Here is a 24,282-nt window from a genome sequence, read left to right as displayed (position 1 = left end):
CTTGGACATTGAGCCGTTGACTCCAAATCTTTGAGTGCAAGCACTAAACCTGCTGATAAGCCATGTTTTTGTGTCCCTGGTAATACACAAGTTGATAGCTTTTTTAGATGTGGAGCATTCATGAAATGCTGGTATAGCCTAAGACTTCATTCTATCTGTGCTTTGTAAAAATAAGTGCGTGTGTGTAGTATACTGTGCGGTACTTGACTTTAGAGAACTATAGTAATAGTATTCAACAATATATCGTAGCGGTTTAAGGATACACTTGATTGTTATGAACTTAATCATAGAAGTGTACGTATTTTTGTAAACTGTTCTTATTGGTAACAGCTTTTGGTTATTTGCAGACACATTTGTGTGCATATTGGAACTGGATAGCGTAAGTCTTGCTAATCCTTGTTCTTTGCTCCTTATAGACAATGAATGATTTTGACTATTTAAAACTACTGGGCAAAGGCACGTTTGGCAAAGTTATCCTGGTCCGAGAGAAGGCTAGTGGGAAATACTATGCTATGAAGATTTTGAAAAAAGAAGTCATTATTGCAAAGGTAAGGAAGGTTATAGTTTTAATATTGGAATATTTCTTCATGGAATAGTCAATGTCTAATACATAAGGTGTATTTGATTTTTAATGGTAACTGAGGTTGATAGAAATTTGTGTGTATCTTTAGAAAAGAAGAGTATAAAGGAAGTACATGTACCCGTTTTGCATGTCTTTTTTCAGTGTCTTATAATCTAGAGTGTGCTAAAGCATTGAGAGAATTCACTGGGCAGGAAGATAGTGCAATCCAAGTTTAAAACAAGAAAAAATGCATTGTAGGGTACATTACATACTTGAAAAATTTTTCTAAGTCAACTGCAGGTTTATTCAGATAAATGCAATTAATTTAATGGGTCTGTGCTCTTGTTCCTGATATGTTAAATAAGATGGCTGTGCATGGGACTAACAATTTCATTTTTTCAGTTTTTGAGGAACAAGAAAATTCTGAAGCTGATGTCTGAAGAAGTGGTTTAAACTGGCATTGTCCATTCACTTAAACTTGGTTAGTTTAGTGTTACTAGCTCTTGTGCTTGGTCATAATTTTACTAAGTTTAAACTCGAAGATCATCTACTCTGAGCTTTGTTTCTAGCAATTCTAAAGTTTTGAATCCCACTTGCACAGAACAAGTTGAGAGCAAGAAACCTACGTGCTCTTATCACCATGAGACACAATGGTGATGTGGATGGGAACTACTGTGCTTTACATATATTTTAAAATATCCTTCAGATTTTTCTAATTTTCCTATGGGTCTATGAAAACAGGGCTTGCAGAGTTTTGCAGTCTGTCTCTATGTTCATTTGTCTATCTGTCACTCACTTTCTAATAACTTTTGAATGTATTGATCAGTTTTTATTAAATTTGATGGAGGGGTAGAAACCTCAAAACCAATTATATTTCCTTGAGTTTCATTAAACTCAGCCCTGGTGCAGGTGGAGAGCCTTAAATTTATATCTTCAGCAGAGCAGAGACTGACCTGTGAGTTCTGCGTGTCCTTAGCAGCTGTCTCGCGTGCACTGGCAGGCTGGTTGGCATATATCAGATTTGGACTAACAGCAACAGAGAGTGCCCTTTTCTTCTTCATAATCAGGAGATACAGAAAGAAAAGAGGGTATTGCTGCTGCGTTCTCCTGATGCTGCATGGGAAGGAGCATCTCAGTGGCCCTCCTTGTAAGACTTTATAAATGGCAGCAATCTCTGTGGGTTGCCCTGTGGGTCTTGGAGTGTATCTGGTTGCTGCATGCTGTGGCCCAGTCTCCAGCCTGACATACTTCCCCAGTGCTCTGCTCGCCTGTGACACCCAGGGGGTCCTCAGGGAAGTCTTTGTCTGACTGCTATGAGCTCCTGTTCTGCTGCTGCTTGTTTATACCCTTCTAGCCTTGAGAGCATTTAAGCTTGTTTCTTCATATCAATAAAATAAAACCCACGTTTTTGAATTTTAGGGTTTTCCCTTTTACTTTGGTTGCTGCTACGTTATCACTCAATTTTTAGAAGGGTTAAAACTGATTCTCAGATAACTTTGTCTCTCTCTGTTGAGCAAAAATTCTTGTTCATAGAAGCGTGTATGTGATCATGGTTTTTTTTCCCTATAGTCACCACATTTTTTCCACTACTCCCCAGACTGACACCAAAAACAGACTTGAGCCTGAATTTAGCTGTCTATCCCAGTCAGTGTGCAAGTATGTCATGGGAATTTATCAATAATATTTAACTCTGAAGATCAATGCTAAGGATACAGTGACTAGGTAGAATAGGTCTGCAATCCCAACTCAGCCTATGATGTGATATAATGTACACTGTAGGTCATAGCTGTAACAGAATAATATGAAGCAGAAAAGTAGTGCATTGAGAGCTTTATCTAGAAAGCTGCATAGCATGTGCCCAGTTCAGACTAAATCTGTTGATCCTAAGTTTTTGTGACAGATTAATATTACACTTACCAGGGAATTGCTACCAGTATTACAAACTTCTGAGGCAATGCCAGAAAAACTGGCTATTGCCAACTTTTTATGCCCCATATCTGGTGAACCAGTGAGGTTTAAAAATAAATAAATAATTAAAACTTTAGGCTTGCTTTTTTCCTTGAAGTATTTTTTGTTTTTTTGCCCAGTATGTGGTTGTAGTATATACACTCAGTGTTGCACTGCTATTCAGCTAAATGGCATCATAGTTTATTACCACTAACTCTGTTGTTGTTGTTTAACTGCCTATTTTGACAATTTTAAAAGTCTAATTTAAAACTCCTGACATCTGTGTTTACTTTCTAGCTTAATATCTTCAGAGCATAGTCTGATAAGCATGTGCAGTACAATAATGTTATATTGGTATTATTTGTAGTAATAATAAAGTGTAGTCTGACTAAATATATTTACTTCTGCAGGATTATAGTTGGAGTTACACTAAGTAGTCTTCAATTCTGTATAATACAATCCTCAGTGGTAGCTTAGTGCTACAGTAAACAGCTAAACCATCCCAGTGGCTCTCAGGCTTCTTAGGTCCAGACCCTGGCAGCCTGGGGAGGGAGGATTCACAGCATGTATTACATGCAGAATTGCATAAAATGGTCATGTATTCATAATATGAATGTCCTAAATGCCCCACTTTTGTCCCTAGTCCTTAGGAGCTGCTCAGCATTGTAGCACAGGGCGAGCCCTCTTCCCGCCATCCTCTCCCCCCACTCTCTCCCTGTCAGTCTTGCAAATTGATTTAGTCTCTGTAGATACCTTGTTCAGATGATTCATACCACAACTGCAAAGTTGTGATGACTGTATCTTTAAACTATCAAATCCAGTATTATAATTTCTTTCTTCCCTACATTGGATATAAAGTTAAAGACTTAATTTTAAAGCAAGAAAATAAGAAAAAGAAAAATCAAATAAAATACATTAAATTGTATTTTGCCAAACTTAAATTTACTTTAAGATCTTTTCTTAAAAAATGTGAATTATTTTTCATGTTTCTTTCAGATTCATACATTTTCCAAAACTGTACTGTAACTTTCTCTTTTTGGAAGTGTTGACCTTTTCCTCATAATTCATTAAATAACAATTCTATATCTTAATTCAGACGTACTTCTACTCTTTATTTCTCAGGATGAAGTGGCTCATACACTTACAGAGAGCAGAGTACTGAAAAACACCAGACACCCTTTTTTAACAGTAAGTATTAGGAATTAGCTTAAAGTACATAAGCAGGTAATTTTCAACATGATGGGTATTCTGTTATGAACATAACTTACAAACAAATTTTGAAGTCTTTCTTGTGATGATTTGTAAACAAGCAGTTGCTATCTGGTGGCTGGGATATCCTTTATCAGAATATGTATTTAAGAGGTCAGAAATAAAAGTTTCTAATAATTTTGTAAAGTTCAACTGCACTGAAAACAAATCTAATTGCAGAATGTAACTGTTGTGCAATTTTTGTATATCAACACTTTTAAAATAAGTTATTGATTTTGCAGTGTCAAGTAAATAATTGTTACCAATAAAACTTAATTAAGAATTCAATAAAATTATAAAGTAGCTACTTGCTCAACATAAGTAGCCCATGGAGTAACAAAACTCAAACCCCACTGCTTCAATATCTTTGTCTTCATATGGTTAATATTTAATAGAAGGAAAATATTGAAAAGCAGATGAAAATTTTGAGATTCATGACTAATTATGATTAATAGTTTTAATAGGACAACTGACTTCGTTGTCAGTTCTGATTCCTCTCCTTTGACAGTTTAGTAGAAAATATTTTCATTGATTTCAAAAGATAATTAACGTTGTATTTTAACATAGGGAAAATGTTGCTTTTTTGTGTAAAATTATCGAAGTATAACATGGAAGCTTTCCTATTTAGAAAATCGTAAACAAACCCTTTAGCAAGCAGAGGATTGCATTTACATTGCTTGGCCATAGTCTTGGAAGTTCAATCAAGAAAATTGAGGTCACCAAAAGTTTCTTAAATTAGAGTGTAAAGGTAAGCGGGAGTAGGCATAATTCCAATCAAATCATGCAACAGTATCACTGCAGTTGTATCTTTATATCTTTCTGATATTATTAAACAGTTTTTTTAAGGAGACAAGCAGTATTTAAGTCACATGGGTCTCCTTATGATTTTGTTATGTGTGGTTCTACTGCATTTCATTTCTTTTAGGCCAAGCCTTCATCTTTAGATTTTCTTTGGTATCATTTTTCCAAGCAAAATCAATTCAACATTGATAAGTCAAAAATTTTATTTCAGATAATAAAGTTTGTTACAATTTTAAAATGATATGTAAAGAAATATATTCATTTGGCAATCAGTATTTTTAACATTGCATAGTATGCAAAATGAGAATCCTTGTTTTGGAAATTAAAGCGGGAGAGAGGTTAAGATCACTTTTAAGATTTTATTTGGGAGAATTAAAAAGAATATGGTAATCTCTCTCTTTGTGGGCATTGTGGAAGCAGACATCTTTATGTCATGGGGATTTGTCAATAACATTTAACTATGTCAAATATGATGAGTGAGAATAGCTGGTACCATGTATGGCAGTAAGAAATGCAGTAGGAAATTGTGTGTTTTAGTAACTATTTAGTATTTTATTACAATACACAGTGTTTTCATATCAATAGCCACATGGCAGAGATGAGGGAAGTCATGAAGGTTTTTGTGTTAATTCATCTCAAGCTCCAGATAGAAAGTTACACTTTTAATTACTCTGAAAGTTTTCACCAAGTCAGAATTGTCTGCTTAAGAGAATAATAGTAAATTTTGTTATGGTTTAAGTGCAAGAAATTGGGTTAATACAAGACAATAATTGGTTTGGTTTTGCTGTTTTCTTTGCCAGTCCTTGAAATATTCCTTCCAGACAAAGGATCGTTTGTGTTTTGTGATGGAGTATGTTAATGGAGGAGAGGTAAGTTTAAAAAAGATGTTCTGTGCTTGTAATGGTATTGCTGTCACTGGGTTACACTTTATAAAGGATTTTTTTTCTTGCCTTTTTGCTTTCTAGTATCTTTGAAGTTGTTTTTTTTTAACTTCAAAATTGTTTTATTTTTAAAAAAAGTAGACATTTTTTATAACTATGCTGTCAAAAGTAGTTCCTATTCTTGAAAAATTAGATTGTTGTATCTTGAAAGAGAAATAATTACAAATAGCTTGCTTTTTGGTGGTTTTTTTCCTTTTCTTCAAGCATATTGTAGCATGTTGTGGCATGAAATGGTCATATCTAGTGCAAACAAGCAAAAATAATGTTGACTAGTCTTCCTTTTGTCCTAATGTGAAATATGCGCTCTCTTCTTTGCTATCGCTGTTGCAAACACCTATGAGAAAAGAGTGTTCATATTTTTCATTATTTTGGTCCCTTCCACTTGCTGTGTACTCTGGAAATTTCAACTTAAGTGTTAAACTTCTTGCAATGTCATTAGCCTTTAAGCTGTTATTGTCCTCCAGCTGTTTACTGAGGAATGGAATATCAAAAACTATACCCGTCAAATGGAATATAAAGTGAATTGCAATCTAAGAAGAGGGCTTGTTGCTACCTTTTAGGTGCTGTTTGGTATTCAGACTGTATCTTATTGCAACGTGAACTCAGGGGTTTTCCTTATTTTGTCTACTACATGCTGCATAATACCATTAAAGGACTAAGTGTTTCCACTAGTTTTTTTTTATCAGAAAAGTGTTTCTTCATTCAGGAACTGCTGCAGCGTGATACCATGTTTTGCATTATCCTTTTGGTGTGTTCTCCTACAGTAAAACTGTCTACAACTGTGCTCCTAATGCCGGAGCCACCCCCAGAGGACCTGTCTTGCAGTCATTTCTTTGCAATTTCTGGGCCTAGTCTGAGGCCCATTTACATCCTAACTTGTCTATGGCTGTCCTCTACCAACCATGGCTAAACATGGCGCTAGAGGGCTCTCGTAGGGCAGGATGGCTTATTTAACTCAATATATAAAGCCATTTCTAGACATTCAAGGTGTTGAATCATTTTGTCTAGTTGAACAAGACACAAAAATCTCCCTCAGCAGTATTAGGATAACAGCCTTTTCTTCAACACTCAGCTGGCTTATTTGATACTGAACTTATGTCACCAATTTTAAGTCAATGCTATCTACAGTGACTTTTAAAAGTGATGCCTTATAAACTAGCTAAGTCTTCCTAGTTTCCTCTGTATAAGACCTTATTGAATTTCTGTAATTGCAGGGGATGCACTTGGAAAGTTTTTAACGTCAGCCTATCATTTAGATACTTGTCTTTTTGGAAGATACTTTTCTGTCCTATTTGAAGGCAGAACAGAGGCCACCGAGAATGTTTTTGACTCCTTTCTTAAGACTGAGGATACTTTGACACTGGGTTTTGATCAGGCTCACATCTTACATTCCTCTGCATTGGGTGGTGCACCTTTGTGGCAACTGCTGCAAACATCTCGTGTCATGGGGTTCTTGGTGGCAGCCTACTTTTGCTTATTGGGATTTAACGATTGCAGTGTGCTTTGCCAAGAGTAAGTTGCTTTTCTCCAGGTATGATGCTCTTGCTTGTCAATGTTGCTCATGTTCTTTGCTGATGGTTCCATAATTCAGTGAAGTAACCATAAATATTTGCCACAGTGGGAAATAATGGCTTTTCAGAGTAGGCAGTTTTCTTTGAAGAAGCTCTCTTGATTTGCTTATATGCTTCTCTTTGATTAGAGATCTGGAATAGTAAGTTGGACAAGCTGTCCTTTTTAATAGGAAAATCTTGAATCTTACCGGATTTTCCTATGAATTTCAGGGTTTAGTCACTGTCTGCTAAGAGATATTTGTAAAAATAGCCTTGTTATTAACTTAGAACTGCTGACAGTAAGTTGCACAAAGTTTAGCTGGCATGTTAGCCATTTGTAAGCGTATCTCCTGTGCGGTACACAGATTTTTTTCTTTTGCTCCTTCCCTCTACTGTTCTCTCTGTGTTCCAAGGAAGTTTCATTTCCTTACAATGGTTTCTCGCTGATGGTGGTGTTGAAAACTCATCTTTTAATTATATCCTTCCAGTGGGAAATTGACTGTAGCAGTACCATGTTCCTTTTGATTCTCTCCAGAGCTGTACTACCTTCAGTGTGTTTCTGTTTAAAATTCCTTTAGATTAAAGCTTTCTTTCTAGTTAAACAGTTGTGCCTGAGTCAGTTGCTTGGGAATGCTCATGGATTATGTCTTTCAGGAGCACATTACCCAAACAGTGCTCTGAATGAAGGAGTTCTTGAAATTTGTTTCCATATTCTTGACTCTCACCCAGGTGAAAGCAAGAAAATCCCACCATTGAGGCTTCTGCCTTTCTGGTAATAAAAAGTGTAGTCAGTATTAGGAGTCTTAGGTTTCTCTTCCTATGGTTAGGAAGGAAAACAGTCATGTAAGGGGTCACTGAATTTCATTCTGGAGGAGAAGAAATTGTGTTAAAATGATGACTCTTATATACCTGTTAAAAATCTAGATTTACTATCCCACCAGAATAGTAGCAATTTATCTTTGCCTTACCTTGCCTGTGAAACTTCAAATTAGTTAGGCTCTGTTAATAAGGGAACACATTATATGAAAATGTAACTGCATCAGTTTTGCTGGCCTGTGTGTGCACTTTTTTAACAATATACAAAGTACTACTGTATCAAATTCTCTTTTGAATTCTTCTAAAAAAAAAAAGCATATTTTGTAGCTAAGTATATTTAAGCAAAATATTAGAGGATTTTTGCAAGCAAATTATTCAGATGGAAATATTCAATATGTTTTTCTTATACTGACAACTTTTACAGTTAATTTTCTTCTGCTAAAGGGCTCGATCTTGAAATCTTTCTGTGGGCTGAAAGCTTAACTTTTCTTTTTTCAGTATTGCTGTTGGACTCTGTGGATGAATCGTATAGCAATGTCTATTGGTCATAAACTATGTTGCAGTATAGAGCTAGAAGGGTACTTTTAGCGTTACGATTGCTTCTCAATACCTTTATTATCCTGAAGGAATTACATTAAAGTAGCGTTAAGACATTCACATTTGGTTTTAGAAAAAAATATTCATCTGGCTTAGTTGACATGACCAAATTCATTATTCAGGACTTCGAAATGGCATATTTTATGAGTGTGTGGTAAAAAAGTACATGCAGTATTGCACGATAAACTGTGTTCTTTACTTCGGTTCAAAATATAGAAAATTCATACATACATTTGTACATATTTTTAAATAAGTAAAACTCTCAGTCCTTATAGACAAAACCAGACCCACTGTAAAGAAAACCTTTAATTTTTGTATGGTTTTTGCTGTCCTTGTCCTATCAACATTTTGGAAAAAATGACTAATGCTGCCTTGATGGTTTTCCTGCTAGTATTGATTTGCCTACTCTTCCTTTTGTAACCCGTGTAATTTTGAGTACTGCGTGATTGCAATACATTAGCAATAGATTACAGTATTCCTCCAACTTCCAGGCCATACAGAATCATATAAACTGTGGTATAAAAATTATATTCTAAGAATGATTCTTTATTGTTGGGGAATACTTCTGGAGTATATGTTTCCCATTTTTTATTTCCATCCTTTTGCTTTAAAGGTTGAAAAGCTTTAGGAGTGAAATCAATTACATACATTACTCCGCAGAGTACACCGATTCAGTTGACTAATAAGTTAACTTCCTTGCTTTGCACTTTCAGGATAATTCCAAATTCCGTACTTTGTTACAAACTTAATTGGTAATTATCTGCATAATAAAATTAGACTCTAAAATTTGTTCAGATGGTTTCTCCACACCAGAATTCTGAATCTCTGTTCCACTTGGCATTTTTTTTCCACAGCTCTTACTTCAATTCATTAGGCACGAGAGAACTAAATGGTTTGTTGTACTTGAACAAGTGCTATTACTGTCTAGAAAAAAAGACAGAGGATTTACAACCTACCTAATGAAAAATAACTGAATATTGTTGTAAGCTTTGTCATTTTTGTCTCGGTTGTGTTTGGTTTTCCTAAACTCTTAATAAATGGGAGAATGTTCCTTAGCCTAAAATTGCAGTAGTCTAAGATAAGGGTGCTGTATTTCTTTGGATATAGAATATGCCTAGAAGTGGTATAAAGTCTGAAACAATAAACAAATAATTCAAAATCTCAAAGCTGCTACTGCAAATGCTTTGCAAAAGAGTCAGATCAACAGTCAAGTATAAAATGCGTTTAATTGCAGAGCTGACAAAACAGCAAGAACCAGTCATACAACTTTCAACATGCTAAATAGGCCACTAGCATGTGTAGAAATTTAACATACCAATTGATATAAGATTGTATCTTTTATATATTTGGCATGCTATTTGGGTCTGCAGTTGAATATACTTTTATGTTTGGTTTTTTTTTTTTATTTGTTAAAATGTTTCCATTAAATTTTTTTATTAGGAAAAGACCCCATGGCAACATTGTTGTTCAGTTTTAAATAAAGACATACCAGGAAATTTATAGCTTCAATCCTCACTGTAACTATAGCACCCTTATGTACGCCATCAAAAATGTTATGTGCAAAATGGTTTTCTTTGTGCCAAAGCTATCTCTATTGCAATTCCAGTGACTTTATAGCACATATTTAATAACTGTAAGTCAATAAATAGTGCAAGCGTTGGAAGCTTTTTTCATAACCCTCCATCAGATTTCTTCTTTTCCTTCTCTTACTTAATAAGTCTAATCTTCATGTTCTGACAATTGTAAATAGAGTCTGGTGGCATAATTATTCCAAAATAGTGAACCAACTAAATAATTACCTGAAAATAATGCTGGAATCTCACTGAATTAAATTTTTCTATTATAATTTTGAGGTTTGCTTTAGTATTGTTAGCATCTGAGTGTATTATCTGAGTGTATGAATTCACTTTTAATGTGCTTTTTTTATATCTAACTGTACACTCTTCATTCAAAACTAGTGTGTAGGGTTTGATGACAACTCTGCTGGGTGCTATAACAATATGAAGAATGCTGGAGTGACTGTAGCGTCATATATAACATTAAAATAAACGGACAGGGAACTCGATCTCTTTGGCAAACAAGTGTTGCTAGTTGTTTCTAGCTGGTCATTTTACTTTGAAGTTAGTATTTTGAATGAATATCAAGAATTTTTGGTTCAAAATAAAGACCAAAGAAAATAAATTTTTGTTATGTTAATGTGTCAGGTTACCAACTCTCAAGAATCAAATTGGGAGACTTTTCTACAGAAACTAATACATCTGTTGCTGACAAGTATCCTGAGGTTTTAGAATTTTCTAAGGCTTCACTGCTCAGCTACTGGATTCGTCTGATACAGAAAATCACAATGTTGCTTTTGCATAAATATGAATGTAGGGCTAGCTGGAGCTTATATTATAAATTTTCAGAATGTGTTTGCTATTTGTACACATTAAAAAGTAATCTGAAACTTAGTCTTTATTTTGAATTACTTTGAGTCCATCAAAAGAAATAAAATTCTTCAAAATTAGTGACATGAGCTCATTATGAGAGAGATCACAAAACACACATAAATGCACAAATTAAGTAAATTTTGTATTTTGCTTTATTTGGATGAAGATCTACTTATCAGTGTTTGTTTCCTGTTTAAATCTTGCAAAAATGTGTGGAAAAGACCCCACAAATTGAGAAAAATATTTATTCTTTTCTCAATTTTATAATGTGTGAATTGCTTCATGAAGGCAGACTTAGTTGCTTAGTCTGTCAGGGTCTTCTGTTTACGCTGGCAGTTAAGCAGTCCTCAGTACAAAATGCAGGTTACTACAGGGAGGGATGATGCCAGCACCAGGGATTGGCTCTTAAACAGAGAAACAGCAGCAGGAGCAATTGAAATTACCTACAAAATAATGATCCTCCTTATCATGCAGGTATTCAATTTTTATATAGGGCGTCTTGAGAATGCAAAAAGAAATTGGAAGGGGAATGCAGATACATTTAAATCATACTGCATTTTCTGTTTTCTGTGAAGTCTCTGCTTATACAAACACATGCTGCCAAAAGGTTCAGTTTAGTGGGAAGTTTGTTTAGGTTCAGAAGAAATAATGAATATTTTTTGAAGTACAACTGTCGGGAAAGAGGTTGACTTCTGGGTATTTATAGGGATGACTTTTTAATTACGTTTTGAAAAGTCCGCATACTGAAAATGGCTGCAGTAATTCTTACACTGTTCTGTGCCGTATGAGCAGTCTAGATTTCCTACAGGTGGAAAGTAGGATGTGGCAGTGACAGATAAAGCACATTATTTTTTTTTCAGTTGGTTGGTTTGGGGTTTTATTTCTTTTGTACCTACCCTGCCATTTTGGAATTCTCGCCTACTTGATATTTTTAGCAGTGAAAATAAAAAAAAACCCACGTTGTTGTTATGGTTTTCCTTGTCTAACTTATAAATGATCACGTGTTCTGTATTTCTGTTTTGTTGATGTTTTTGACATGTTTGTATTTCTGTTTTCATAAAACCAAAACCATTGTAACCTGAAGGAGTAAGGCAGGCAGACCCTTTGGTCTGAAGCGGAATACAGGAACACACTCACTAATCTTTGTTTAAGGACTTTCCCAAGCTTTCTTAACACAGTAAATAAAACTAGCCATTTTAGAAAGCATCTCAATTACATAGCCAAATCCTGATTTTTTTTAGGTGTTGTTCCAGCTTCTGAGGGTGACGTTTTATTCGATAAGTTGCTGACAACCTTACAGAACGTCACCTTGCGCTTTTTCATTGCAGCTGAAGTTACTGGCAAGATAAAATGACTAATATTTTTCACTGAAAGACTTCAGTTGAAAAAGTGTCTGCAAAGTGCTGTTACTTATAAAGTATTAAAGAAGAGACAAAACCCCCAGAGAAATGTTTTTGTTGTAGCAAAGAGATAGTACTTAGTACTAATCTATGTACACTAAGTACATAGATTCATTTTTATAAGCCCTAAGCCGTTGTTAGTTTGCTTTTTCTAGTAATATTGCTAGCAGTTTGGATGTGTTGTTTTTGTAAAATGCTGTTTCACCTGTTCAGTCAAAGTCTGCAGAAGAACTAGACTTTTTTCAGTTCAAAGAAAAGTTACTAGATTACTGGAAAACTTAAGGCAGATCAGAACCTGGGTATTTCAATATTTCTCAGTGGCTTAAAATAAAATTCTGAGGAAGTGGTGGAGGGAGAAGTACAGAATGATGTTGCTGCATACTTCCCCCCCACCAGCCCCCCTCTGGTAACTGAAGGTTAAATGAGTAGCAAGCAGAATGCCTTAGACAAGATTGGTATATTGATTAAAACGCTGATTTAACAGCTCGCTTTCTCCCTTTGGAAACCTGGAAAAGATAAGCCAGCTGCTGTCTAAGAGTGCTGAGTGTCCACTGAGAGTACACTATCTATCATCACAATATGGTGATGAGAGGTGTTTTATGTTTGTGTTAATTTCCCCCACTAAATCAGTAATTATTACAATCCTGTCCCTGCTGTTTACCCTGCAGCTGTTTTTCCATTTGTCGAGAGAGCGGGTGTTCTCAGAGGACCGCACACGCTTCTATGGTGCAGAAATTGTCTCTGCCCTGGACTATCTGCATTCTGGGAAGATTGTGTACCGTGATCTCAAGGTAAAAAAAGAAAAAAAAAAGTAATCAAATTTTTGTTTTTGCAGAGACTATTGGGACAAACACAAAGTAATTATAAAGTTGCACTATTCAGAGTTAATGGAGAAAAAAAATCTGTGCTCAGTTTAAAGTTCTGTATACGCTGAAGGAAGCTGTTTGATACAGTAGTCTATAGATGGGTATATTTAACTTGATTAAAAAAAGAAACAGCATACCTTGGTGATAGCACTTGAAGGAGTTTCAAGCTTCTGATCCTCTTCCCCCCCCCCCCCCCCCCATTGCTTATAACTTAACTTGGATTTCCACACAATTCTTAATTCTCAGTGTCCCCAAACAAGGGAAATGGGGAATTGGGACAATGTGACTGCATTCAGTTTGTCTCACCAAAGAGTTATGTTCTTGTATGATTTGAAAACATTTAAAACAATTCAGAATACTTCAATAGGAAAAGAATTTCAGCCTTAATTTTAAAATTATTTTGTCTTTTGTATCTTGTGAAAGTTTCATAATACTGGAATGTGGTTTGTCTTAGATTTGCCAGCATATGCAGTTGTGTATCCTCTGTTGCCTGAAGCTCCAAGTACTCTGTGACACAGTAGGACTGTGTTCTATAGAAAATAACCTCTGTTTTCAACAGGAATATTTTCTAACTTATGTGGGAGGAACCTCTAAATTCCACGACAAGACTATTTTATTTTTGTCACAAGCCTTTAATTTATTGTATGGGAAGTTGTGCTTTCCCGTTATACATGTGCATTAGTGGAGTTCACTGATGGACTGCTTTGTACAGGAGCCGAGGAGAGGGAGGCAGTGGTAGGCAAGTTCTGCTCAGGGGGGCAGACAGAAACAAAATAGCAGGTTACCTGTTTGTAGCAGAATCTGTTGTAATAACGTGAAATGCTGTGACATCTTGGAAAACTAGGGAATTTTCTGGTCAAGGAATGATAGCCATGATTTTTGATTTAAATTCTTAATAATAAGGAAAGAGAAGTTTGACACCATAAATCTTCTATGACTGGTGTCATCTACTTTGCATCTTCTTTCTATGATACTGTTAGACTCAATAGGAAATATTTACCATTGAATTATATTTCAGGCTTTATGCAGACTCAGGAAGACAGGGCTATGTTTGTTCTTTGTTGGTATTTTCACTACACACCTTATAATTAGAAAAACCCCACCCTTTTTCTGTTGAGAAAATTTGTTCAGAAGTACGTTTTGTTTTTAGTTCTATCTGTATTTAAGCTATTGCTAATAAAAAGCTTTTGGGAAAGTGATGTTAGCTGTGCTTTTGAGATGGTCCACAGTAAATATGGCAGTAGCTTTTATTCCTGTTCGTTAAATACTTCATAACAGGCTGCACTCTGTTTTCATCTTTCAAAGCAAGAATCATATATTTAAAAAGCAATGCAAAGCATGCAGCGGTACGCGTACACAATTAAAGAACAGTGTCCTTTGCAAGTATACAAGGAGGAATTTACCTCAGGGTTTTGTTTTTATCAGTAGCCTCTCTTTTGTCTGGTACTGAAAAGGTTGTGGAAGGTGCAGATACTTTAAGGATTTACGAATATGTACTAACTCTTTCATGACACTATAATAAGTAAAATGTATCTTGATAACTGAAGGTCATGAAACAGCAAAGGAAACCTATAAAGTCTTATCGAATGGCAGCCGTGATTTTAACCTTGAATTACTTGATTATATCTTGAGAATATTTAGAAAATTATTTTGCTTTCTTTCTGTGGCAGATGCACCAAACTTGTAAAACTTCCGAGTGAAAGGTCATGCTTTGACTGACCTGGGATTTACTATTGTAAACTGTATTAAAATATTAAATAACTATTTAAATTGTATAACAGTAGACATTGTTAAATGCTGTAATATAATAGATGCTGTAATTTTTTTTTAATTGCAAACAAATTGCATTGTATTGCAAGCAGTAACTCTTGTGTCTTTTTTACAAAAATTGTTGTAATGCATCAGCCTGTCCTGTTAAGAAATACTAAGGGAACATATTTTTTTCCCCAACACACAGTTAGAAAATCTAATGTTGGATAAAGATGGACACATAAAAATTACAGATTTTGGACTTTGCAAAGAAGGAATCACAGACGCAGCAACTATGAAAACATTCTGTGGTACTCCAGAATACCTGGCACCCGAGGTATGATTTAGAATACATCCTTGAAATACAGTATAAAGTGTTTATTTTCCATTTAGTTTTAGACTATGATGTTTGTATGCTGAAAACTGTTCATTGTAGTAAAGAACTGACAGTCTCCCTGATTAGTACTGGGCAGTTGATATTCAGAATTGTATGTGCTACTATTCTTGGTGATGATTGTATGTATATTGATGCTGTGCTTCTTAGTGTCTAAAAAGGCCTCTAACGTGCATTTTCCTTCTCATGTTTGCCTTCCTCTGTTAAAGTTTTTATCTTCCAATGATTTCTTCAAAAATAATCTTCCATCTGTCTGTCACTTGGAACATATGATCCTGCTTAACTGAGCTGTATAACAAGTGTTTATATAGCCTCAGTGGAGGAGGGAATAGGAAGGTACTGAGTTTGCTGGGTTTTATTCGAAATCCCCAAGTTGCAGGGAGAGGTAGTTGAAATTTTAGATATTTCTGCTAAAAACAGTGAAGTGTATCAACCTCAGAACTGGTTGAGGTGGGCACCAAGACTTAACTGTTTCCTAGCATGTAAGCAGAAGTGACATTCCAGAGTGTGCCACCCTGTCTTTACCATTAGCTAGCACTTGGAGTGCCAAACATCACACTTCTCAAGGACTAATAAAAAGATGGACACGAGGACGGTGTTTTGGTTCCCTTCACAGCTCTGGTTTGGCCACTTGAGCTTCCACAACAGATTCTCAAGTCACCTAAATGATCTGCTCCAGTATTAGTGCTGACAGGCTCTGCCACTGATGCCTACAGAAAAAAAAAAAAAGCAAGGGAAGCACTCTCAAAATCGTGTTTCTGTCCTGTCTGGCTTCAGTCAACAGTGATTGTGGTACTTGGAAATGTCATTCTGCCTTTCCCCTGAGGTTGCCAAATGCAAGTCCGTTATTGACATGAAAGACAGCATTATTTTTTAATTAATGCCAAGGATTCTGTGGATGCTGAATAACATTCTTGTCATCATTCAAGTTTGCTAATTATCCTAGTACACACCTCAACTTTCTAGTCAGCCTACAGAGCTTTACAAGGCCCTTCAGTTCTACCATTTGTTTTAAGAAGCATTCTTTAAGGGATTCCCCACCTCTTGCAGCAGCTCAGCACCACCAGAAAGTCTTTATTACATACCGTCTTTGAAGAAGAATTAGTTTAAAGTTTAAAGGCCTTAGTTTAGTTTAGCCTTAGTTAGCCTTAGTTTAAAGGAAGGAGGTGAGGAGGCACTGATTCAGCTTAGCTTTTTACCATCTTATTTTCAGGAGTATTGAATCCTGAATAGCAGCAACAAGCCCTGGAGCCCATTTCAACAAGCAACTTTAGATTGCTTTTCATTTTTTATTCTGAACCTTACAATTACGGGATGTCAAGCAAACTCATACACATTGCAGGTTTGAGAGTCGTTCTAAATCTCTTAAATTTGAAGTCTCCTCCAATTTGCACTCAGGAAGGGAAATGAAACTGCTAATAGTTGGTTATATGTTAATATGGTATGTAGAGTGAAGTCTCCTGCAATTTGCACTCCGGGAGGGAATTGAAACTGCTAATAGTTGGTTATAAGTTAATATGGTATGTAGAGTTGATGAAACTATTTTGGATCATAGCAAGATCTTTTGATACATTCTTTTTCTCCAGCCAGAAAGGACACATCAGTATTCTTAGGAGTCACTAACTTTCTCTTCATCCAATTCCTTTATTCTTTCAGCAGTGAAAGAATGTGGTTCATTTCAACTGTTTGGTGAGTTACCAGCTGCTCTAGCTATGAAGACAAGCTCACTGATACCTGGTTTCCTTTGCAGAATCCCATCCTGTAGATTCCAGGGAAGACTTGGATGCAGGTTGTTGCTATCCTGTTTGGCGATTTTCCAATATCTCCTTTTTGTTTAGTGCAGGGACACTCAGTAGTTATCTACATTTAAGGATTCCAGAACTATTCTAAGGCCGCTTTGAATCTTTGATGGCTACTTAAAAGAAGATGCATATTCGCCTGTTTGGCTAGGTACAGTGGCCACTTCTCTTGTGTTCCATACCCAGAATCTGTTCCAGCAACAAAAAGAACACAAGGGATGATACTGTCGTCACTGGCATAGAGTACAGGCGTCATTGCCAGCTCTTACCCCCTCATTGTCTTCTTATCAGTAGTCTTGAAAACGTTCTCAAAGAAAGCAAATAACCCATTCAGTTGCTTTCATCTGCTTCTCCATCTCTGATTTTTGGAAACCTGTTAGCTCTCTTCCATTGAACTTGGCAAGAGATCATGTTGGGTTTTAGATACTAACCACAAATTACTTGATCCAGTTTGCCTTTCTGTTCCCTAGTAGTCCCACTACTCTCCTTCACCTCCCATTCTGAGTTTTTTTGGAGATTCACCCTGTACAGATCTGTCTTTAAGGAAATTGACTCTTCATTAACCCTGGGAACGACAGAACTCATTCCCTTTTGCAGATCATGAGAACCTAATGTTACAGCTGAACTTTAATCCTGTTACCATGGTGAATTTCTGCTTGTTTATCCAAAGACAAATGGCAGAATATACTTATGTTTTGCCTGGTCATGGAAAATGTAAAGGCAGATACCTTTTAGCCTTTCTTTCGAAGCAAGATATTTTCTAGTTATGAGGAGAAATCCATTCAGCATCTGTCCTTTTAATAATACCCTTGTATCTTCCTCTTTCATCTAGGTCAGTTGTGATGGGTGCATCCCTTCTGCAGGTCTTCTGGTTCAGTTTCCCATGTACTTGTTGGCTGGTGGGTAGAGGACACTAGGACAGCATACTGTGTAACGTGCAGGGGTAACCTGAGGTTGCTGTCTACCAGCCAGGAAGTAGTTGATCCAGGAACCTTGCACTGGCAGGAACCTATACCTAGCCTGAGAACTGACTTCATATTTTCTTTTGTTTTAATTCAGTGTTGTGGATTCAGCTCCAAACAAGAACTTGAGCTTGGTTCTCCAAATGCTTTTAGGACCATTGCTTGAAGCATAGAGTCCTGCTCACTATTCCGTCTTTTTACAAAAGCTAGATTGCAGTTGCTTCCAACAGGAAAACAGGGAAGTAGGTAAGCCAGGGTAAGGTGGATTTCCTCCTTGACAGTTTGTCAGGTGAAGGTGTCCTTATGGATCCATACAGAATTATTTACCAAGGTGATTTCAGAATTATTCTTAATTGGAAAATAAGCATACCCGTTGCTGTGTTTTCCCCGCAAACCTTATGTTTCTGAGATCAAAGTAGGCCTTCCCACCCTCTGTTGAAAAGGGTCTTTCATCTTACATTGATAGGGCCTGACCTTTTATAAGGTACCTGAGACTGGCTACTGATATCTGGCAGATCCAGAAAAATGCCCCTGTCATGAAGATCAAATTGATGGTGGGCCACAGGAAAAAAATGTAATGAGATTGCCAGTTTGGAGCCAATTTTCATGTTTGGAGCTAGAATTACTTTTCTGGACCATCACTGATTTATTGTTCATGGCACCCACCTGGAAGTTTATGTGTACCTTTACCAAACACTGTGCTGTTAGAGGGGTGTGCAGGGCTTCCACCTAGGTGGTCCACAGGTACATTATGCATTTTCCTCTCCTAGTCCTTCCCTGTTACCCAATACCAGTATCCTACAGTTTAGAGAAAACTAAAATAGCATTGACTGTGCTTTGTCTTACATAGTTATATGTAAGCATAAAAGATGGTAGGTTATGAATATGTCCTCTAGGAAGACAATAGTTACCACTATAAATAATAATAATAAAATAGTTGCAGAGCTTATATATATGTTTACAGTACAGATGTATATTTTGGTCACAGTTACTGAAGAATGAGTGAGTAACTTTTTCTTTGTGAAATTACATAGTCTTTTGAGAATGATTTGGTTATCTCATAAATAGTGAAATTTCTTTATCATCTGCGGTAAAACTTCTGCAAGACTTTTTTTTTTTTTTTTTTGTAAGTGTAGTGGTAATGCTTAATAGTTCCTTTTGCTCTAAGAATCTGCGGTATTCCCCATTTGACAGGTATAAAATAATTTATAATTTCATTCCTTAGCAGTTTTTCAGAAAGAAGAGACTGTTTCTTAGTCTGTTTCCATTGTTATCCTTCAGAGAATGCTATCATATTAGACATCATTGTGTTGTCAGAGAATAAACATAGATCCAGTGAGAAAAAGATGAATTGTGATCCCGTTTAGGAAGGACAGAGGACAGCTGTACTCTTGATTTTTTTTTTTTTTTTTTTTTTTTTTTTTTTTTTCCAGAGAAAGCCCACAGAATGTTTCTTTTGCAGTGGCAGAGGCAGGAAAGGACCGTGGGTCTTTTCCAGACAGTATCAGTAGCTTAATAAGGAAATAATAAAACTGAGAAAGTACTTGTACTTGTAAATATACCTGTGAGACATTTAAGAGTAGTTTGGATTTTGATAGTTTTCAGTTGATCATCAAGGATCAAAGACCTGCTAATAAAGATACATACCCCTACAGACTTTCTTTAATAGAACATTCAGGAAATGAAGCTACTTGGGCAGATAAATAAAAGTTTTTGCAGCTGTAATTATTTATGAGGGTAACTTCTTTATGAGATTGCAGTTTCTGGCTCTCTGCATTTCAGTTACTCTTAGGAGTAAGTGCACAGTCTTAGTTATAGTACGGCAGTCACTGTGGTACTAAGTTTTGGTATCATGGGAGATAGAAGTTTAAATACCAGAAATTCATTTTTAAACTTTTAGTCTTTTTAATAACAGGAGAGAAGGTGTTTTGGCTATGAACAAGTTTGTAAGGGACTTCATGGATGATCATTCAAATTTCTTCATAAATGCAGATGATCAATGATATTTAGGTGTATTCTAATAACAGGGAAAATGGTAGGATCTTGTTAAGTTTCATTAGTGTAAAAGTACAGACTAGATGGATGAATGTGTTCCTATAAGAACAGTAGTCTTTTATTTGAAAAAAAAAAAAATATAGCAAGACCATTTCAATATAGTTTATGCAGTTACTATCACTTAAAGGTATATGCCCAGGCTAGACTGATAGCCTTTGCCCATAGACATGAGAAGATCTGCATGTCTTATAACTTACTTAAAAATGATACCAGTGGAAGGTGAAGGCCTTTTCCTTTTTTCTCCCTCTCCCTCTCCCTCTCCCTCTCCCTCTCCCTCTCCCTCTCCCTCTCCCTCTCCCTCTCCCTCTCCCTCTCCCTCTCCCTCTCCCTCTCCCTCTCCTCTTATGGGGGAGAGAAAAGACTTTGAGTAAAATAAGGAGGATAGCAAGAGAAGTTAATGGGAAATAAAAGGAATTCATGAAGTGAATCTAGTGATCTCACAGGTAGATTGATAGGCCAGAAAACACAGCTTAAGAGATGAGAAGGTTTTTCTTATGGGGAAAAATGTGGTTGTGGGCAGGAAAGAGGGTTTGGACTAAAGACAGTTATGTTATTTTGTTAATTTTCTCTTAATAGAAACTATTAGAATGTTTTGTGGAGAGAGTCAAAAGGCAGGAGAAGTTGATGAGCAATGTAAAATGAAAAGGAGCTCGCTGGAGAGTTGTTTGGTTAGGAATATGGAGGAACTGAAGGACAATAATTTTTGTCGTGGCTGATGCGCTTTCTTTTTTACCTCCTTTTCCTTTAAATTTCATTTGAATTTAAAGATAATTGCAGCATTGAAGTAATGTACTTTTTGAAATTCTATGCAACTTTTATATAAATAATATATATGTGCCATTATTTTCCACCTCCAGAACTACTAGATAGAAAAGGGAAATAGGGGAAAAGGGAATTTGTGGAAAATGGCACAAATTAAGGGAAAGCAGCTGTTAAGATGTTCCTAGATGGCATCTGCATTCATGAGGCTTTAAAACCTTCTGTGAACCTCTACAAATTGGAACAATACTGTAAAGAGAGACAATGGAAAAGAAACTTTATGCTAGGCTCGTTCTTTCATCATGCTCTAGAGCGCAAGTTCTCACGTTTTGTTGTGTCTGGTTAGGCATTAATGAATATTGATTGTTGGTGGCTTTTTGGGTTTATTTCGGGGAAGGGGTAGTTCCTGTTCTTACTGGGCTTTTTATTTTCTTCACTTCTATTAATTCATTTTTTAGAGAAAAGATAATGAGACAGTCCACCAAATTGTCTGTGTTGATATAAGTATATTGGTATTCTGGTTCATAGTGGTTTTGCTAAAAACCTGAGAGGCCTGTAGCGGTGCTGTAATAAGACACAAAGAATTTCATATATGAAATCCCCTTACAGTGAGGTTACTCTATTTTTGAAGGGTGGAAGGTAAGCTTGTTTTTCTAGCTTTAGACCCGTTATGTTCTTTTCATGTTAAAACTGTATTAAGAAGTGCATTTACAAGCAGAAATGCTGTGCTGAAACATGATAGAGTTCTGGAAACAGATACCTCTACCATTCAGCTTTTGTGCCTTTTTGATGGCAATTTCCAGTTACTTTGCACCTAGAAGCAGTATTTGCTGCATTGTTAAGGAATTGCATTGCATTCCAGTGTATTTCTACTCTTGGCTTAGTGTCTGTCTTTCTCTGGCATTTCCATGAGATTTCATACACCCTTGTAATTATGAGAGTCCTTTTCTTGTCCTCTAGTAGCTTGGAGAGAAGACACAGTCTGTGGCTGTCCAGAAGTAGGCTGCTTGTAGCATCTTATCCTGTGCCTCAGGCAACATTGTGCAGACAGACTCAGTCAAGATGGATGTGTGAACTCGTGTGGATGTATTTCTGGGTTTTGTTCCTCTCTTTGAATATAATCTTTTTAGTGCTGAGCTAATTATGTAGTCTCAGTTTTACTGTTGAGTTAGAGTACCTGATCAACTTTCCAACTGTAAAACAGTTTGAAAATCAAATGTAGCTTACATGCAAGACCCAACAAAATTAGAAGTGTTAAGTACGTTTTGGCAGTTCACTTTTATTATGCCCAGTCCTCAAATGTACCAGCAGACAATCATCTGAATGTTAGTTATTTTTCACATGCTTATGTGATCACACAAAAAGTACATGCTAAAAAGAAGCAGATGGTGACAGATGGGGAAGGTTGAATAAGGTGGTTTTGGAAACCTAGAAAAATGCACTTCTGTAATAGTGTAAAAATAAAAATTCTTTGATTGCCAAGTTAGAATGAACAAAATAGAGTGCCCCCTCCCCCCAAAAAACCCACCCAAAAGAACTTTATTGATAGAAAGAAATGGAACCTACGAGTGTTCAATTTGTATTTAGTTGTTATAAAGTATGTTATATAGTGTTATTTTGTCCAGGGATAGAACATGAGTTTTATCAGCCAGAGACCTGGAAAGGTGCTAGTTTTATTTTTTCTTCCTTTTCAAATGATACATTCAAATCAATTGTTTTCCATGTTCAAAGAATGCTATCAAAAGGGTGATTCTTTAATGTCACTTATTGGTAGTGGTTTAGGTTGTGATAATATTTTGCTTCTGATGTCATGAGAAAGTGGGGTGTTTTTTTTTTGGTTTTGTTTTTTTTTTTAAAACCTCTTATTACAATGATTAATAAATCATGCCTGTAATGGGGATACCTAGACAACTAAAGCTGATCTGTAACAGGCAGCATTACTTCTTTGTCACATAGGCAAATGTAAAACTAAGTAGAGAAGATATAATCAACAAAAAACCTCATCTTTTGTGCTTGGACCACCACATCCAAGGACCTACCCTACTATGAAGACTGAAGATTTGCTTATTCATTTGCATTACTAAATGGAGTCTTAACATCCATATCTAGCAAGTGATATAAACCAAAAAAGAGATTCCTTTTAAGAAATTCAATGATGAGGTGTATTTTACTCCATAAAATAAGAAGTATCTAATCTGATAAATATTTAATTGTTTAATCTTTATAATTGAATAGGTCCTTGTCTCCTCCTATAGTATGAGACATTACTGCTTCCTGGTGAGAGGGAACGCTTTGCTTTTGATTGTTGACTTTTGCTCAAATTCAGAAAAGCCCCAACTTCTGCTAACTTGTACTCATTTTCCTGAAACTGTAGTTAATTTTCTCAGTACCCAAGCACTGTAGTTATGTTGTTGTGCTTTGCTTAACTAATTTTCTTTTGGCTTCAGAAGGATAGTTCAAGTTTATTTACTCTCTGTTTACCTAGATGCTTCATGCATAATCTGATTCTTAGCAGAGGCACAATAGAATTTATTTTACCTGTGGAAATGTGGTTTAGTGTTGGCGTGTGCTCTTGAACAGCTGTCTGTTGTATATTTGGCTACATTTTATTTCTGGGTGAGGACCAGTGGGGGGTACAATGAGGAAATAGCATCTATGCCTGAAAATATTTTCCTTTCTGATTTATGGAAGATTCACAATGTGGAATTTTCTCTTTATAATAGAATTCCAAGTACCAAATTCTTTTTTTTTGACATTGAAACTAAATGGAAATACAGAAAGTTGTTTTATCTTGAAATGCTAGCACCTTATGAAAATTCATATGTGGTCTTTTTTCTGTGGTGTTTTTTTTGTGTGTGTGGTTTTTTTTTTTTTTTTTATGGCTTACTGTATTTTAGTGTACCACATTGTGTCATCTTATGCTCTTAAGTCATCAAAAAATGTTAGTGATTTTAATTTGGGCATTTTTGTCAGCTTGGCATTGCCATCTGGGCCTTGAGGTGAACATGATGGAATGTGGACAAGGCAGGGTATCCAGAGCAGAACATCATTTATTTGCAATAGCCAGTATCAAGATCAAAAGATGGGGAGCATTTAGATAGGGTATGAAAGCATTGCTCAGTTACACATACAGAAGAGTTGCTGAAACAACAGATAAATTAGCACAAGAGTTAGGCTTCCTCCTGAAGCCAGATAACCAATGATGTAACAAGAATTTGAATTTTCATGCAATCTGGTTAATCTCACCAGACACAAAAACTAATTGTCCACATGAAGTATCAGACTTCTCAAGGGGAAAGATGTAACAAATATGCAAAAATAATACAACAAACAAAACACTAGAAAACAGATTGGCTCCACACTGCCCATAAATAAACTGTTGTATTCAAACCAGAACTTTAAAGCAG

General features: G+C 36.0%; 1 protein-coding gene across 1 annotated transcript in view; it reads left to right on the top strand.

Moving 5' to 3' along the window:
- Positions 1 to 24,282, top strand: part of AKT3 (AKT serine/threonine kinase 3) — a 67,498-nt gene that overhangs the window by 19,741 nt on the left and 23,475 nt on the right. The window contains exons 4-8 of the mRNA XM_074167979.1: positions 417 to 548; positions 3,632 to 3,697; positions 5,359 to 5,427; positions 12,960 to 13,082; positions 15,115 to 15,243. Of these exons, the coding sequence (XP_074024080.1) occupies positions 417 to 548; positions 3,632 to 3,697; positions 5,359 to 5,427; positions 12,960 to 13,082; positions 15,115 to 15,243 (519 nt within the window). The remainder of the gene's footprint in view (positions 1 to 416; positions 549 to 3,631; positions 3,698 to 5,358; positions 5,428 to 12,959; positions 13,083 to 15,114; positions 15,244 to 24,282) is intronic.

The sequence above is a fragment of the Numenius arquata genome, chromosome 2 (genome assembly GCF_964106895.1).
Source record: "Numenius arquata chromosome 2, bNumArq3.hap1.1, whole genome shotgun sequence".
NCBI classification, from domain to species: domain Eukaryota; kingdom Metazoa; phylum Chordata; class Aves; order Charadriiformes; family Scolopacidae; genus Numenius; species Numenius arquata.
This window is presented reverse-complemented; position numbering and strand designations above follow the sequence as displayed.